Below are 13,631 nucleotides of genomic sequence, written 5' to 3' on the forward strand. Positions count from 1 at the left end.
GCTTACCCAACCTCTGCAGAAACGCAGCRGCAATAAATATATACTCTACGTTACCTGCAACACTCCACGGAGCAGCATTAAAAGCAGTGCCAAGACGCTTTGGGACCCCGACAGCGTAAAACCCACCTTGGATTTCATGTTGGTTTGAAGCCTGCGAGACAATTGTGCCCCCAAACACGTGGATTTGGGTTGTGGGGGGTTATTGGAGGCTGAATGACAACAAGCCCAGGTCGGGGGGCTGCGGGATTTTCAAGGGGGCAGCGCAGACTCGCTCTTCTTTCCACGTCTGGATCTTAAAACGACAAACGGCCCCTCTCCGCTGAGCTGAAATCCAAGGGCAGACGGTGCCCTACTGAGCTGCTGGCTCCCAAAGAGGTTTTGACACAGCTTTTAAACCAGGCGACTTTAGCACTTCGGTCCCTCCTTCCAGTCCCCTCTTCCCAGCATCAGCTGCAGCCAAAACTTCTTCAGTACTGGAAGGAAATTGCTAAATTGTCCAGGTTTCCCCAAAATGACTTTGAATTTTAATTGAGAATTTTTTTAAACAAATGCACTTTCCCCAGGTCATTCAATAGTACTAGACATTTGTATCAGAGATGCAATAATGCAGGTATTTGTCAAAAGAGAGAAAACCAAGCAAAACAAGGAAAACCTTCACACGTTTAAGGAACTGAAACATTTTCATAGTATTTCAAAGTGCAAAAATAAAATGCACTCAATTTCTCTCTCCACATCTCCCAGTCCAAAATAGCTTGGAATGAAAAGAAAAATTCAAAAACTCAAACTAATTCCTCTCATCCCCATTTAGCTCTTAATTTACATTTGTAAAACAAACAAACAAACAAAAAAAAAAMMCAGTCAAATTGAAATTCTAGGGCTTTATACAGCAACAAACACCATTTTGCAAAACTAGTTTTTCTAGACTACCCAACAGTTTTCAAGAGCATCTAAATACTGAAATTCACACAACAGAATAGGGGCTAAAACGAACGTGAGTTTTCTTTTTCCACTATGCAATAGTTAGATCTTAAGAGGGATGACCCTATACGGTAACTGATTTAAAGTGAGATCTAATTGCAATTGCTAAGAAAATAGATTCAGCATAGACTGAATAGTAACCCCTCCCCCCTTTTCTTTTATATATAGATATATAGATATATATATATTTCTTCCTTTGCAAATAATTCTTATCAGCACTACTTCTAGCACTGATATGCAACCTAAGTAGTAAGGCATGTATTTCTGCCACTTGAATTCAACTTTAATTGGGGAGAAGCAACAGGGAAAAAGGAGAGAAGACGACGAGAAGAAAAACTGGACCTGATCAACTTGGGATTTAAACCTGCGSAATCCCCCAAATATATTAAACCCACAGAGAAACCTGTCCTTAAAGCAGGGCTGCCTAAAGCTCTATCCAAACTGAAGCGTGGAAGGGACGGGGCAGAGGAGCATGCGTGGAACGCTTGGAAGAACGGAATTTCAGAGGGATCGAGGTGCCCGAAACCAGCCCAGCAGGTGGTGGCAGAGCCACCGCGAGCCGCTGCTCGGCGGGACACGGGGACAGGGCAAAGAACCCGTTACCTGAGCGCAGCCTCCCAGGCCTCCGCTCCCTCCGCTCGCCCCTTCGACCGCACGCGGCTGCTGGAATTCCTAGGTTCTGAGTAGGATTTCTCAAAACAACAACAGCAACAACAACAAAAACTGCCCCCCAAAAAAGGAAAAAGTTTTACTCTTAAGTCTCCGGGAACATATGAAAGGCCCAACTGCTCTTCGCTGAATTAGAAAGACTGAACAAAGGTGGTTGTCTATTCGGTAAGTTTGATTTTGCACTACCAAAAAGTTCCAAAAGTCTATTCAAAACAGAATCCAACAAAAGTGAGAGACTCCTGCACTGGCTCCCACCTACCAGACAAGTTTTGGTGGCAGCCAGTCCCTTAGAAAAACCAGACTCAACTGGAATTGGAGTTTGTACTTATTTATCGTTAGCTCATCATCAGATGATTTGGAGACATTATAATCTGGAGGCTGCCTCCCTGGGTTGAGGAGGGGCCGGGAAGGGAAGCAGACATGAATCCGGCTCGCTAAACGCATCTGCAGCATCAGGCTGAGATTCCTCTTTCCCGGAGCTGCCGTGCACGCCTGAGCGCGCGCGGACGCCGCGCTCTCGCTGAACGGGGAGTTATTAATAAAGAAACCGAAGGCAGAGAGTCATTAGTCCTCCTTTTGTGCTGGTGACAAAAAAACTAAATGCATAAAGCCCCCAAAATTATGAATTCTTCCCCTTCCCTGACAGCCTTCATCATCAATCAATCATAAGGATCTCATAACCAAATGAGCTCAAGTCTTTCCCACCCACGTGGTGTCATTTGCTCACAGCGGGGACAGCAGCACTCGATGGGATGAGGAGTGGTCTTCTTGCATCCTATGAAGCCTGGGGCGTATCCAGCTGGGATTAAAGCAGATTCCACTGTAATGTGGTATAAAAAGGATGGCAGAAAGAGACTAAGTCTTCCTCTTGGGAATTCCTCTGCATTATTTCCACGTGGCAGACTGTGGGATGGACCGTGGGGGAATCATATCCAGGAGATATTCGCGCTGGCGGTCTACTGCTGAAGACGACTTGTGCACAGCTAAACTAGGATTAACAAAAGGTAAAGCCCCACCTGACAGAATAGAAAAGAGAGCAGAACAAGCATCACAATACAGGAAAAGCGTGAAGAAAAAACAGAAACAAACAAATAACAAAAAAAAAACCCAATCACAAGGTAAAATTAGAAGTTAAAATTCCATAAATAAGGTTTGTATCAAAGCAACTGCTTTAGTTAGCAGTTCAAATAATGAGAAATTCTAGGCATTCGTACTGTACTTTACCTAAAGCAAGATCTATTGTATGTTGATTACAGCAAAGAGAAATTAAACGATCAAAATTAAACGACTGAATTAAATGACAAACTCCTGCAGTGCAGTGCTGACTGTGCAGGGTGCTGAACAGTTCAGTACCACGTTAAATCTATATGCAACAGTGTAAAGCAGCGTTGGTTTTAAATGGCAGCACTTCATCACTTCTGATGTACATAAACTACACCAAGAGCAGGTGCAAAGAAGAATATTAACCAGGGAACACCAGGTTTAACCCTTGGTATCCCCAGGTTTTCATGCAGGAAGTGTCAAAGAGAAAGCATTCTTACCCAAAGAACTATGATTGTTGGATAGAGTGCAGCTAGTAAGCACAAAGAAAAGGAACTTTAGAGAAAAATCTACCTGTATTGATGGAAGTCTTCTTCCAGGTGGCAGCGCTGCCCTTGCTGACAGGTCTCTCAGCATGCTTACCTGGCCTGCTCCCAAGTGCTGCTGCAGACGATGCATTCTGCAACTTGGGTGACTGGCTAAACGCATGCAACACTCCTCGCGGGGCTCCCGCACCTCGAGACATCTGGCTAGAAGTCTGCCGAGAGAGCACAGGGCTGCGTGGGCACAACAGCTTTGCTTCGCTTTCCACCAGCCCTGAGGAACCCTCACTGCATTTCCCTTTCCTGCTGCCTACATCTGGAACGGGGTGTTAGTCTCAGGGCTGACAGCTTCAGGATCTCTGTACTGAAGTAAGAACTGGCTTTATGCTTCTGGAAGTGTCAGTAAGACGGGAGAGTTAGTCAAGTGCAAAGCAGCACAGAGGAGCTGTGTAGGCATCTCCACACACAGACCAACACTCCCTCTCTGTCAGCATCAGTGCACCCTGATTATTTCACCAGCCTAAAGATCCGGGCTCTGAGGCCACGGCTATTATCCATTACCCTGAAACTTCACAAAAAAAGTTAGGCGTTCCTGGCTCAAGTGAGGTATTTCTCCCTCTTAGGCATTTGCATTGGAGCAAAATTTGCCATTTAGTACATCCCAAAATAAGTTCAGGACAATGTTTTGTGAGATGAGAGCTAAAAACCCCAGGATAATCACAGTGACTCTGCAGAAAGAGCACCACCAACTTCCACCCTTCAGGTCCCCAGAAGACAGTTTACAGGTCACCAGGACACMACAGAACATTTTAAACAGCCCCGTTTTGAGCTCAAACTCTAACTGTGGAGCTCAAAGAGAACACGAAACTCGAGCAGCAGCTTCCCATGTGTGCACCAGACAGCACTGGGACGCAGCTCCCCATGGTCAGATCCGTACCTGCTTGAGCGAGTGGTGCTGCACGATGGGCTCCGCCTTGCTCTGCACGGGCGACGCCGTCTGCTGCAGTATCCTCTGCTCGATCTCCTGCTCCTGCTGCAGGGCTTTCACAAAGGCAGCCTTCAGCCGGTTCGTGTGCTCCGCTTTCAAGGCCTTTTTCTGGTTGGAGGTCATGCAGGTTTCGCACATGATGGTGCCGTTCTTCTCCTCCCTCCAGCGGCAGGTGAAGTCGGTCTTGCACTGCGCGCACATGTAGGGCTCGCGGCACGAGGCGGCAACGGAAGCTTTACCTGAGGGACACGACGGGGTTAGCTCGGCTACGCCTGCAGCTCCCGCAAAACGAGAACTAACCCCTTGATGGGTGGGGCGGGAACTTTATGCCTCTGCTCCATCTACATAAATTAACCTAGAACTGCATTCCTCCTTTGTTTTGAGACAGTTTCTCCAGGATATTTATCCCATTCCTGCCCGTGAACAGATTGGTAAGGAATCTGCTGAAAATCTCTCTTTTGGGAATTCAACATTGATGGCAAACAAGCAGTTGAGAGAAAGTCAACAGCTCTAGGGAGAAGTGGATGCATTTTAGAGAAATCTTTATAATTAATGCCTAACACAAAGTCAGACCATTGTGAAATTCTAGAATTGCGCAGTTAAATAAAGCAATTTAAAAATTGTCAGAGAAAGTGAATCCAACATGAGGCAGCCTATGAAAATTTAACTATGCAAAGGCTGAAGCTCTTCACCACGTGTTTTCAGCTAAGAGTCCACATGGGAAAGTTTCTCTCTTCACCTGTAAGATTTCTAATGCCGCCTCACCTTGAGTTTCCAGCAAATTCTGCACCACCTCTTCCAACCCAACCAAGTAGATGAATTCGTTATTAGCGGCACTTGGCAGGAAGTTCATCTCCGGCGCGGGCGGCTTCGGAGGAGGAATCTCGAGCAGCGTCTTCTCCAGCTGCTTCCGCAAGGCGAGCTTGGCGGCCGCCTGCCGGCTCGCGGGCGACTCGCTCGAGTTCCCCAGGGCAGCGGCGCTCGTCGTGGTGGCGTTCGCCTGCGCCGCCGTCACCGTCGTACCTTTTAGTGAGGTGGGCGACGCCTTGGGGGGAAAGTTGAACGTTTTGGTCAGGGACAGGCTCCACCTTGTTCAGCCCTTTGGAAATACTCCTGTTCTACCGAGACGGTCAAAAGGAGGGAGGACACTCGGTGTTTGCTGTGACGGGTGGGTTTTGTGAGTGCACAACGGAGACCATCTCCCGCCAAGACCTAGTTTATGCAGTCTACCAAACACATCACGATACATACGCACGCTTAGATCCTATTACAACTAATAGGGCAYCTAATCCTCTTATCCTTTTTCTAAATAATTTCACTTTCCTTCACTGATCATTTCCAGATATCGGAAATCTGGAAGGGGAGGAGGAAAAAAAAGTGTACTTTTCGTACGACTTTGCCAAAATCATTACTGTTAGTTTTARAACAAACATGTGCTTCTGCGCTGCTTTTATCTAACACTGCTTGCACGGCAACATCTTTTGGTGTTTCGAAATAGAAGTGCTAATCCATTTTGAGTTCTGTTTACTAGAGCACTCATTTTATTTATGCTTCCTAAAGAAGAAGAGAGAATATTCTGAAGGACAGTTTCGTATTGAAATAGCAAATGGGGAAAACTCAGCTTACTGATATGTGCACTTCTTCCCAATTATCTGCAATATTTTTTTCGTATTTCTGTACAGAGTGGGTGAACATAAGCACAGAAATGGTGTGTGCAGGAAGAGCAGGGTAACTGCAGTCACAAGGAACCGCAGCAATTGCCTCTGCTCACCTGTATTCTCGCATTAATGTTATATTTGGTGCAAAGCTCTGGGACTCACCTGTGGGATATTGACAAGCAGGCTGGTATTGGGGACATTGGCGACACGGATCAGACCCTGTTGTATAATTCTCTGCCCCTGAATTTGCACACTGGGGACCGATGCCCGCGGTGCCAGCAGCAGCGGAGGCGGCCCTGTGCTGGAGTGCTGTCGGATGTTGTGGATTTGCTGGGAAGACACAGAAATGGGCTGATGTGATGGTTCCATGAAGGATGGGGAGAATTAGATAGTGGGAAGTGGTGGAAGCCAGATGGGATGACACGATACAGTGGAAATGAGGCAAGGCAGGGAACGCAAAAAAGCGGGATGATTAACATCCTTGTCAAAACATGGCATTTCTCCTTCTCCCTCTGTCAAAATGAAACTAGTTCCACGAAACATCAGAAGAGATTCTTATGTTTGAGGCCATCGTACTAAGGACGAAACAGTGGCACCAAAAATCTAAAGTTTTCAAGTCGAGTTTCTTTCAGAACGTGCAGTAGTTGGGTCTGCCTCATTTTAAAGGCATTAGAAAAGCTATTGCACAGAACGAGCAGGTTCTCTACATCATTGTAACAGAAAGAAAATGAAACACCAAATGCTTTATATCTTCTTCTTCCTTAGCACTGGCTATGCAACAGATAAAAGTCGGCCTTTTACTGAAAAATAAATCCTCATTTAACAAGAAAACTTTTTTCCAYGGTGCCTCTCAGAAGTCATAACTCTAGAAGAGCACATCAAATCTCAMGCTGCACCCCTACTCCTTTAGTGACACCACTAGTTTCTCTTAGAGATGATAACAACCTCGCAAGTCAAGGACCTTCACATTTCCAACTCACTAGCTCATTTCAGCGGCTCTTTTTCAATCTGAAGACAGACACAATGAGGAAAGAAGTGAGCTTTAGCATTTTAAAAGGTGAAATTGATAAGGCAGGAAGAATAACATGCAAAAAAAAGTGAAAGAACAGTGAGTTTTATTTCCTCTGCTGCGGTTCTCCTAAGCAGCAGGTAAAGCTGGAAGTCTGTAAAGTAACTTTTATTTAAAAAATAAAACGCATCTTTTTTGGCGCAGCTAAAGGAAGAATTCTATCCCATATCACCAATCTCATGGATCACTGCAAGTGTCATGGAGCAGCAGAATGTGTAAGCATGAACTGGAATGAAGGGGGAACTATCAGCAGCATTATACCCAACTCTATTCAAGTACAATACAGAATCTTTGCGGACAAGGAGGATGACTGAAAAACACAGTTAAGAAAAGATAGAGAACAGAGTCCATCTACCATGAGGCAAACACTTACCTGTGCACCCCTGACAAGAGGTGGCATCACTATCTGCGTGTTCTGCTGAGTTCCTAGCTTTGAGGAAGTCTGCTGCCCACCACGGACCAACGGAGGAGGAATAACAGTGCCTGGTATCCGCGTAGAAGAGGTCTGCAAAACAGAAGGGAATTCACTTGTTTTCCTTTATTCTGGCATATTTATATCCATGCTTTCCTCTAGTGCGCGGCTAAGCGGTATCTGGATGTTAGGCAGCAATACGAACAGATGCAAGGATGGGACAGCGGTCTGGCTACGTGCTCAAGATCGTTCTCTCACATCCTGCACGGAATTCCAAAGGTGAAAAGCAGTTCTGAGTGACGTTTTCCACAACAGCAACAACCAACCATGGGATTCAGCAGCTCCAGGCCTGCCGTATTGCAGACATGGGAGAGGTGAGGCACAACTGCAGCCAGAGAGAGCGGGGCACGTGGAAGCGGCCCCAGGAACATCCATCTGCCTTTTGTCTCTCCTCCCTGGCTGGCGCGAGGGAGGCAATATCTATGGTGAGCCAATCGGGATCAGGAAGATGTGGAAGAGCGAGCCAGGCTGGCTCACGTTCAAAGACAAGCTTATTTATTTATATTGATTTATTTTTGCTGGGAGTAAGAGAACAGGGAATTGCAAAATGCCGTCTGCAAGGAGACCCAGGGGCCAGACAGAAGCTGGAGATGCAGGAGCCTGGGAAGGGGACTGGCCACACGGACACAAGCACGTACGGGGGAAGGAAAAGGGAGAGCGGAAAGGGGACAAGCTCAAAGAAAACAATGCAAAATAATAATAATAATAATAATAATAATAATAATAATAATAATAATAAAAAGAAAGAGAGTCAGGCTAAAGATATTTGAAAAGCTGCTGTCCATGCTTTCTGCGCTGCAGACTGCCAAGTCCTCCAAGTTCCTCAGAACGTTACAGCAGGTGATCTGGCTTCATGCACCACTTACATTGCAGCAGGTGCTAGTGCTGGGGCCCGTGGCGCGAGGAGAGCCCCGGCCCCTGCGTCCCSTTAACGGGGATTCGCGTCCCGCCGCTTCCCCGCGCCCCAACCTCACCATCAGCCATGAACTGAGGCTCCTAAACCACCAAAGCTCCCGTTTTTACTATTTATCCTACGTGTGCACGTTTAGGAACGGGAAAAACGTCACCCGTTCCTGTCAGGCCTTTTTACTAAAGACCAAATGTTAATCCCAATCCTGCGTGCGGGAATTAAAAGAGTTCTTACAGTCAAGCAAAAGCAGATGGAGATCGGGTTAATTTGCCCGAACGCTGCGAATTAAGGCAGAATGACCAGAATTGTGCATTCTGAGCTCTCTGGCCTGATCGCTCCACATACAACCAAGGTTTCTCTGCCTGTTTGCTGCAGATTTCACACGTGGTCCAGTTCCTCTGAAAGTGCTGTCTTTAGGCAACTTGCCTCAAGGAAAAGACTACTCAAAAACTAACCACTTAACTTTTGCGAATATTGCCTRAAGTGATAGCAAGGTTAACCCTTTCCCCCAAGCACTGTATTCCAGGGGAACTAAAACAAATTTAGAACATACAGCTGCAACTTCAAGCATCAAACACCATTTGAAAATATTAAGCTTTGCTTGAAATGAGCCAAAATCAAAGAAGTTCTAAACCCTGAAGTGTCATAGGTTGCCACAGTTATTTCTATGGCACTTTTTTCTATGGCACCTTTTTCTATGGCATCCATGGCACCCTTTTTGGGCCAAGGCTCTTATTATCAGCATTCCCCATGTATTTATCAGCAGGGTGGATCAGGCTCTCCAGGACAAGCTCAGCTTGTGAGAGTGACCTGCGGGTGACATCCTACTTCTATCTCCCACCCCATCAGGTTCCTCAAGAGCTTATAGCGGGGATTGCAGGAGTTAGCACTGGTTCTGCGATAAAATAAAGAAATAAAGGACAAGAAAAGTATGTTTTCCAGCTGCATCCAAGCTATTTATGTGGATGGGAGGCCTTCCCTGGGATCCGTCCTGTCCTCCAGTGCAAAGCCTGAGCCTGGCCCACCCCACTGACCTGGAGGGCCGGCTTGCCCGCAGGAACGCTCTGCGTCCCCCGCACCAAGGGCGGAGGGGTGGCCACAGCACTCCCAGAGGAACCAGCAGGCTGGAAGAGGAAAAACCAGAAAGAAAGCAGACGAGTGTAAGGCTGCAAGCAGAATTACAGAGGCTCGGGGAATTCGAGCGCTTCCCTCCTTGCGTCTCGAGCGAGAGAGGCTTCAAAGACTGCGGTTTTCCCCCGCCCCCCGCCCCTTTCTTCCTCCAAGCATCTAAACATGCGTATTTAAATGAAGACGTTATTAAGCAAGCGTAGATAAGATTACGCTACGAAATAAATAAAAGTGCCCAGACACCAAAAACACAGCAAAGCTGAAGTAGATTTCAACAGTCTCAGTTTGAAGCCTACTTCAGTCTTATCCAGCACTGCTAGTGGTCGCAACTAGCTCAATTCAAGCAGAGTCTAAAGTGAACAGTGTTTATGGAAGAGATTTCAGATAAAGAAGCTTAGAGTATGCCGTGAATTCAAACAGCCCAAGTTCACTCGTTGGACAGGCAGCAATGAACTGGTACTTGCACAGCTTTTAACTCCAGCTACTCGAATGGGTGAAAGTCCAGGAGAAAAAAACACCAAGAGAACAACCAGAAGCAACTGTAAAACATCYATCTGCAGAGCGAAGCACACTTAAATCTACAAAATCCATCGCAAAATGCATCAAGGCAGCAACGCACACTGCAAAATAAGATAGTTGGTTGCTGCTGGTCCAGACACTTGAAATTAGTCCCAAGTCTCGCGTGGGGTTTTCACACTCCTCCCTTCTCCTCCAAGCCACCTCTGTTCCTTGTGCCAGCGTGAATAGTGCAGAGAAAGTAGAGAGCCAGAGCAGGCAGCTCCTCGGGCAGAAATGGCAGATTTTTCCTGCATTTGTTTCCGACAGATCATTTTTCTCCCCATCTCTGTGTGTGTCATGGTGCAGGAGAAGGGAATTGAGGGYGGGAGGGCTGAAGTCTCCCTGCCAGGGGCTGGATTTCTGAGGGATTAAAGTGTACATCTCACCACAGGCTGACTTCACCTGGCAAGCCCTGGAATCCCCACTTGGAGGTCTGCCACGCATTATAACCAACGAAGCCATCAACTGCCAGTTCCCAGTGTTTGGGATTCAAATGCCTTAATAAATGTGCTGACAGGTCGAGTTATTTGCAAGGATCTCCTCCAAATGTGTTTTAGTGCTCTCTGTGCTGCATGGTTTTTAATACTTTGAAGTTTATTACATTCATAAACGCATCTAAGTTTCAATAAAAAGGCCTTTGGCTTTTGGACTTGGTCGCCAGCATAACCGTCTTGTCATTTGGTCTTGACAAAACAAACCAAAAAAGAAAAGAATCCCACCCAAATGAATCGTTAAGAGGAAAAGACAACAAAAAGAGGAAAAAACAACAATCTTTGTGAAGATTTCATTAAAAGTGAGATGTTTCTTAAGTGGCAGTTACAATACACTCTGTAGGCTGGTTATGGCAACTGCTAATAGTTGTTCTTCTTATTCCCATTCCAAAACACAAAACAATAAATAACCGTAGGTAAAATAAGTACCTTCTGAGTAGTGGTCTCCTTCTGGATTTGACTTTGCCGCAACTTTTTCAATAAAACAAGCTTTGCTTCTTCTAACCGTAACTCTTCTTTTAGTTGTTTGATCATTCTCTCACGCTCCTCTGGACTGCTTTTCTGCAGGGCCAGTTAAGGCAATACAACATGAGAAAAAAAAATGAGGGGGAGAGGCAAAAAGATGCAAGTTATGACAAGAACCGAGAGCAGCGCAACTGTCACGTACATCTTAATATCACTGATATGCCTGCAATACGGGCACATTARAACTAACTACAGTGAAAGAACCCTGCAAGGTAAAAGAGACTTTTGAGATTTCTTCATTAGCCAAGTGAGTAAATGAAGCAAATGCAACTCTGAAAACAAAGGCTGCGTAAGAAAAACTGCATCCACAACGTAACCTTCACCAGAAAGGCAGTTCTGGAAAAGGTGCACTTTAGAAACGGGAAAAAAAAATAGGAGGAGTTTCAAAATAAGCAATAAATAAGTGCAACATCTTTAGTAGAACTTCAAGATTCCCTGTTTTCATGTCAATCTTATGAGGCCATAAAAGTCAATCTTAGAAGGCCAGACGATGGCAGGTTTCCCTGTGGGAACAAGCGCTGTGTTTTCTCACCTCTAAAAGGCAAAATCTAAAGTCGTATCAAACCAAGCAGACTCACCATGAGCGCCTCCGTGTTGGTCTCTTTTAATGCTATTTTTGTTAAACCATTCATTCTAGGGCTAGAAGGTTCATTGTCTGATAACACTATAACATCTGGGGAGGGTACCCTCTTTTCTCTCTTTATTTCACTGTAAAGCAGAAGAAAAAGCAGAGAGAATGAGTCAATAAACAGAAAAACAAACGACTTCATGCTGCCTTGAGAGTAGTGTTGTTTACTAAACTCCTGACGCGTTAATCTTGAATCTCTTAAGTTCTGCACGTTTGATGCGAATGAAGTCCTGAAGTCGATCCCAGTCTCCTTTCCTTTTCCTAATGCAAATGTTTGCAGGCTGTGACCTCCCAAACAAGTTATTTATCAGAATCTTAAGGAAACACCAACTATTCACATGTGCCGCACTTACCTACAGCTAAGCACTTAATGACATAATCCTCTTTAAGCACCGACACTAACAGAGTCTTTTCTTTCCCGTTACTTACCAGCAGAAACCCATTACGGTCTCGACACAGAGACACCCACATCTGTGATTTTTATTGAAAACAACTGAAATGCTTCCAGATGGATATTGATTTTGACCTTGTCTTTGGCACAAGCGCTCAGTGCCTTGCGAGGTGGCTGCATCCAGCACATGGTTTCTGGACAGCGAGTCGCCCCTTGGCTCTTGTGCACGACCATGGTATGGGCACARTGTTCTGAACCACGCGGAGCAGAAGGGCCCAAGACACACGGTTTGGCACCCTAGAGCAACCTTCCTCCTGGCTGGGAGTTTTCCTGGACATTCGGCAGCCGTCCTTGTGGCCGTGGACAATGAGCAGGTCATTTGCTCAGAAAATCACGCCCGGCACCTGGATGAGGAGTAGATGCTTGTCGAGTCTTTGATGCTACGATTTGGGACAACAAATCCTATATTGGGAATATTTAGGACAAGGTGAAGAAGTGCCTCTAGAGGGCACAATGAGCCAGGAAACTTGAGCCGCTTAAACTCCAAGGAGCTTTCAAAAGTGAGAGCAGCACAGGTGAGGTATCTCAAGCTTTTACTCCATCCAAATGCACCAAAGGGGCCCAAGTACTGCAAACAGGCTGAGCTTGGTCAGGCTGAGTTCCAGCCGGCTTGGTTTTCTCTTCCCAATAGCAGCCAGCAGCAGGGGATAAGGAAGCACTGGGGTCCGAGCTGGACACTCTGGAATCCTGGCCAGGCTGGAGGTTCTTGGTAAGAAAGATTTAGAGGTAAYTGCAGAAACTTCTTGTCTTTCTTTCTCCACTTCTGCTTAGGTCACCCGTGTCCCATGGAAAGCATGGAAGGTTACGCTGCCCAAAAACCTGAGCTTCACCTAACTGCGAGGATTTGAGCCCACAGAATGTAAACTGATGTCTTTTGGGAACACTTGGGGATCCTTCCTCAGCTCCAGCCTTTAACCAGCTCCTGCTTCTGAAGGCAGGAGCTGTGCAGGGCGCCGGGCAGCCAGCACACCCCGAGACACCGCCGGCTGCTGCCACGGAGCTTTGGTGACGGATCGAGCAGCTCAGGGACACAATCTGGGAATTCCTCGTGCGCTGSAAGGACAGCGGTGGCCCTGGCCCCGTTTTGGCGTCGCACAAGTGACGTTTTGGGCTTGCTAAGCGGGTTTTCACAAACCCCGCGAGGAGCGAACGCAGCCGRTGCGAGGAGCCCTCATGGACGGCCCAACGGTGCCGCTCCTGCCAAACTCGCACGGAGCAGCACCGGGAGCGCCAGGCATTTTCCACGGGAGACGCCGCCGTCCCCCCGACGCCGCCATCCTGCGGCCGCCCCGGCCGGGCCGCGGGTCACGTGGCTCCGCCGCGCACGTGACCGCCCCGGCGAAAACCATGGCAACGGCCGGTCCCAACCGGTGGGGCCCGGCCTTCATTTTGTGAGGTGAGGTCAGGGCTCAGGTGCCCGAGAAAATGGAGCGGGCCGGCCCGGGGTGCCGCACGCCCCGAGGGCGTTTTCCTAAAACACCAAGAAATGTCAATAAAAGCCACCAGAGCCACTGTGTAGATTC

The 13,631-nt window shown here is 46.9% G+C and overlaps 1 protein-coding gene across 3 annotated transcripts in view; it reads right to left on the minus strand.

Moving 5' to 3' along the window:
- Nucleotides 1-858: 858 nt before the first annotated feature.
- GATAD2A (GATA zinc finger domain containing 2A) overlaps nucleotides 859-13,631 on the minus strand; it is a 44,607-nt gene continuing 31,834 nt past the window's right edge. The window contains exons 4-12 of one of the 3 annotated variants that reach the window (XM_026038823.1): nucleotides 11,608-11,737; nucleotides 10,934-11,065; nucleotides 9,362-9,451; nucleotides 7,319-7,450; nucleotides 6,039-6,206; nucleotides 4,984-5,263; nucleotides 4,168-4,457; nucleotides 3,331-3,445; nucleotides 859-2,663 (exon numbers count right to left, since the gene is read on the minus strand). In XM_026038823.1, the coding sequence (XP_025894608.1) occupies nucleotides 2,533-2,663; nucleotides 3,331-3,445; nucleotides 4,168-4,457; nucleotides 4,984-5,263; nucleotides 6,039-6,206; nucleotides 7,319-7,450; nucleotides 9,362-9,451; nucleotides 10,934-11,065; nucleotides 11,608-11,737 (1,468 nt within the window). In that variant the 3' untranslated portion in view covers nucleotides 859-2,532. Of the gene's footprint in view, nucleotides 2,664-3,261; nucleotides 3,446-4,167; nucleotides 4,458-4,983; nucleotides 5,264-6,038; nucleotides 6,207-7,318; nucleotides 7,451-9,361; nucleotides 9,452-10,933; nucleotides 11,066-11,607; nucleotides 11,738-13,631 lie in introns of all 3 variants that reach the window. The other 2 variants (XM_026038822.1, XM_026038824.1) reach the window with 2 other exon arrangements.

Source organism: Nothoprocta perdicaria, unplaced genomic scaffold (assembly GCF_003342845.1).
Source record: "Nothoprocta perdicaria isolate Ctin4 unplaced genomic scaffold, notPer1 scaffold_218, whole genome shotgun sequence".
Taxonomy (NCBI): Eukaryota; Metazoa; Chordata; class Aves; order Tinamiformes; family Tinamidae; genus Nothoprocta; species Nothoprocta perdicaria.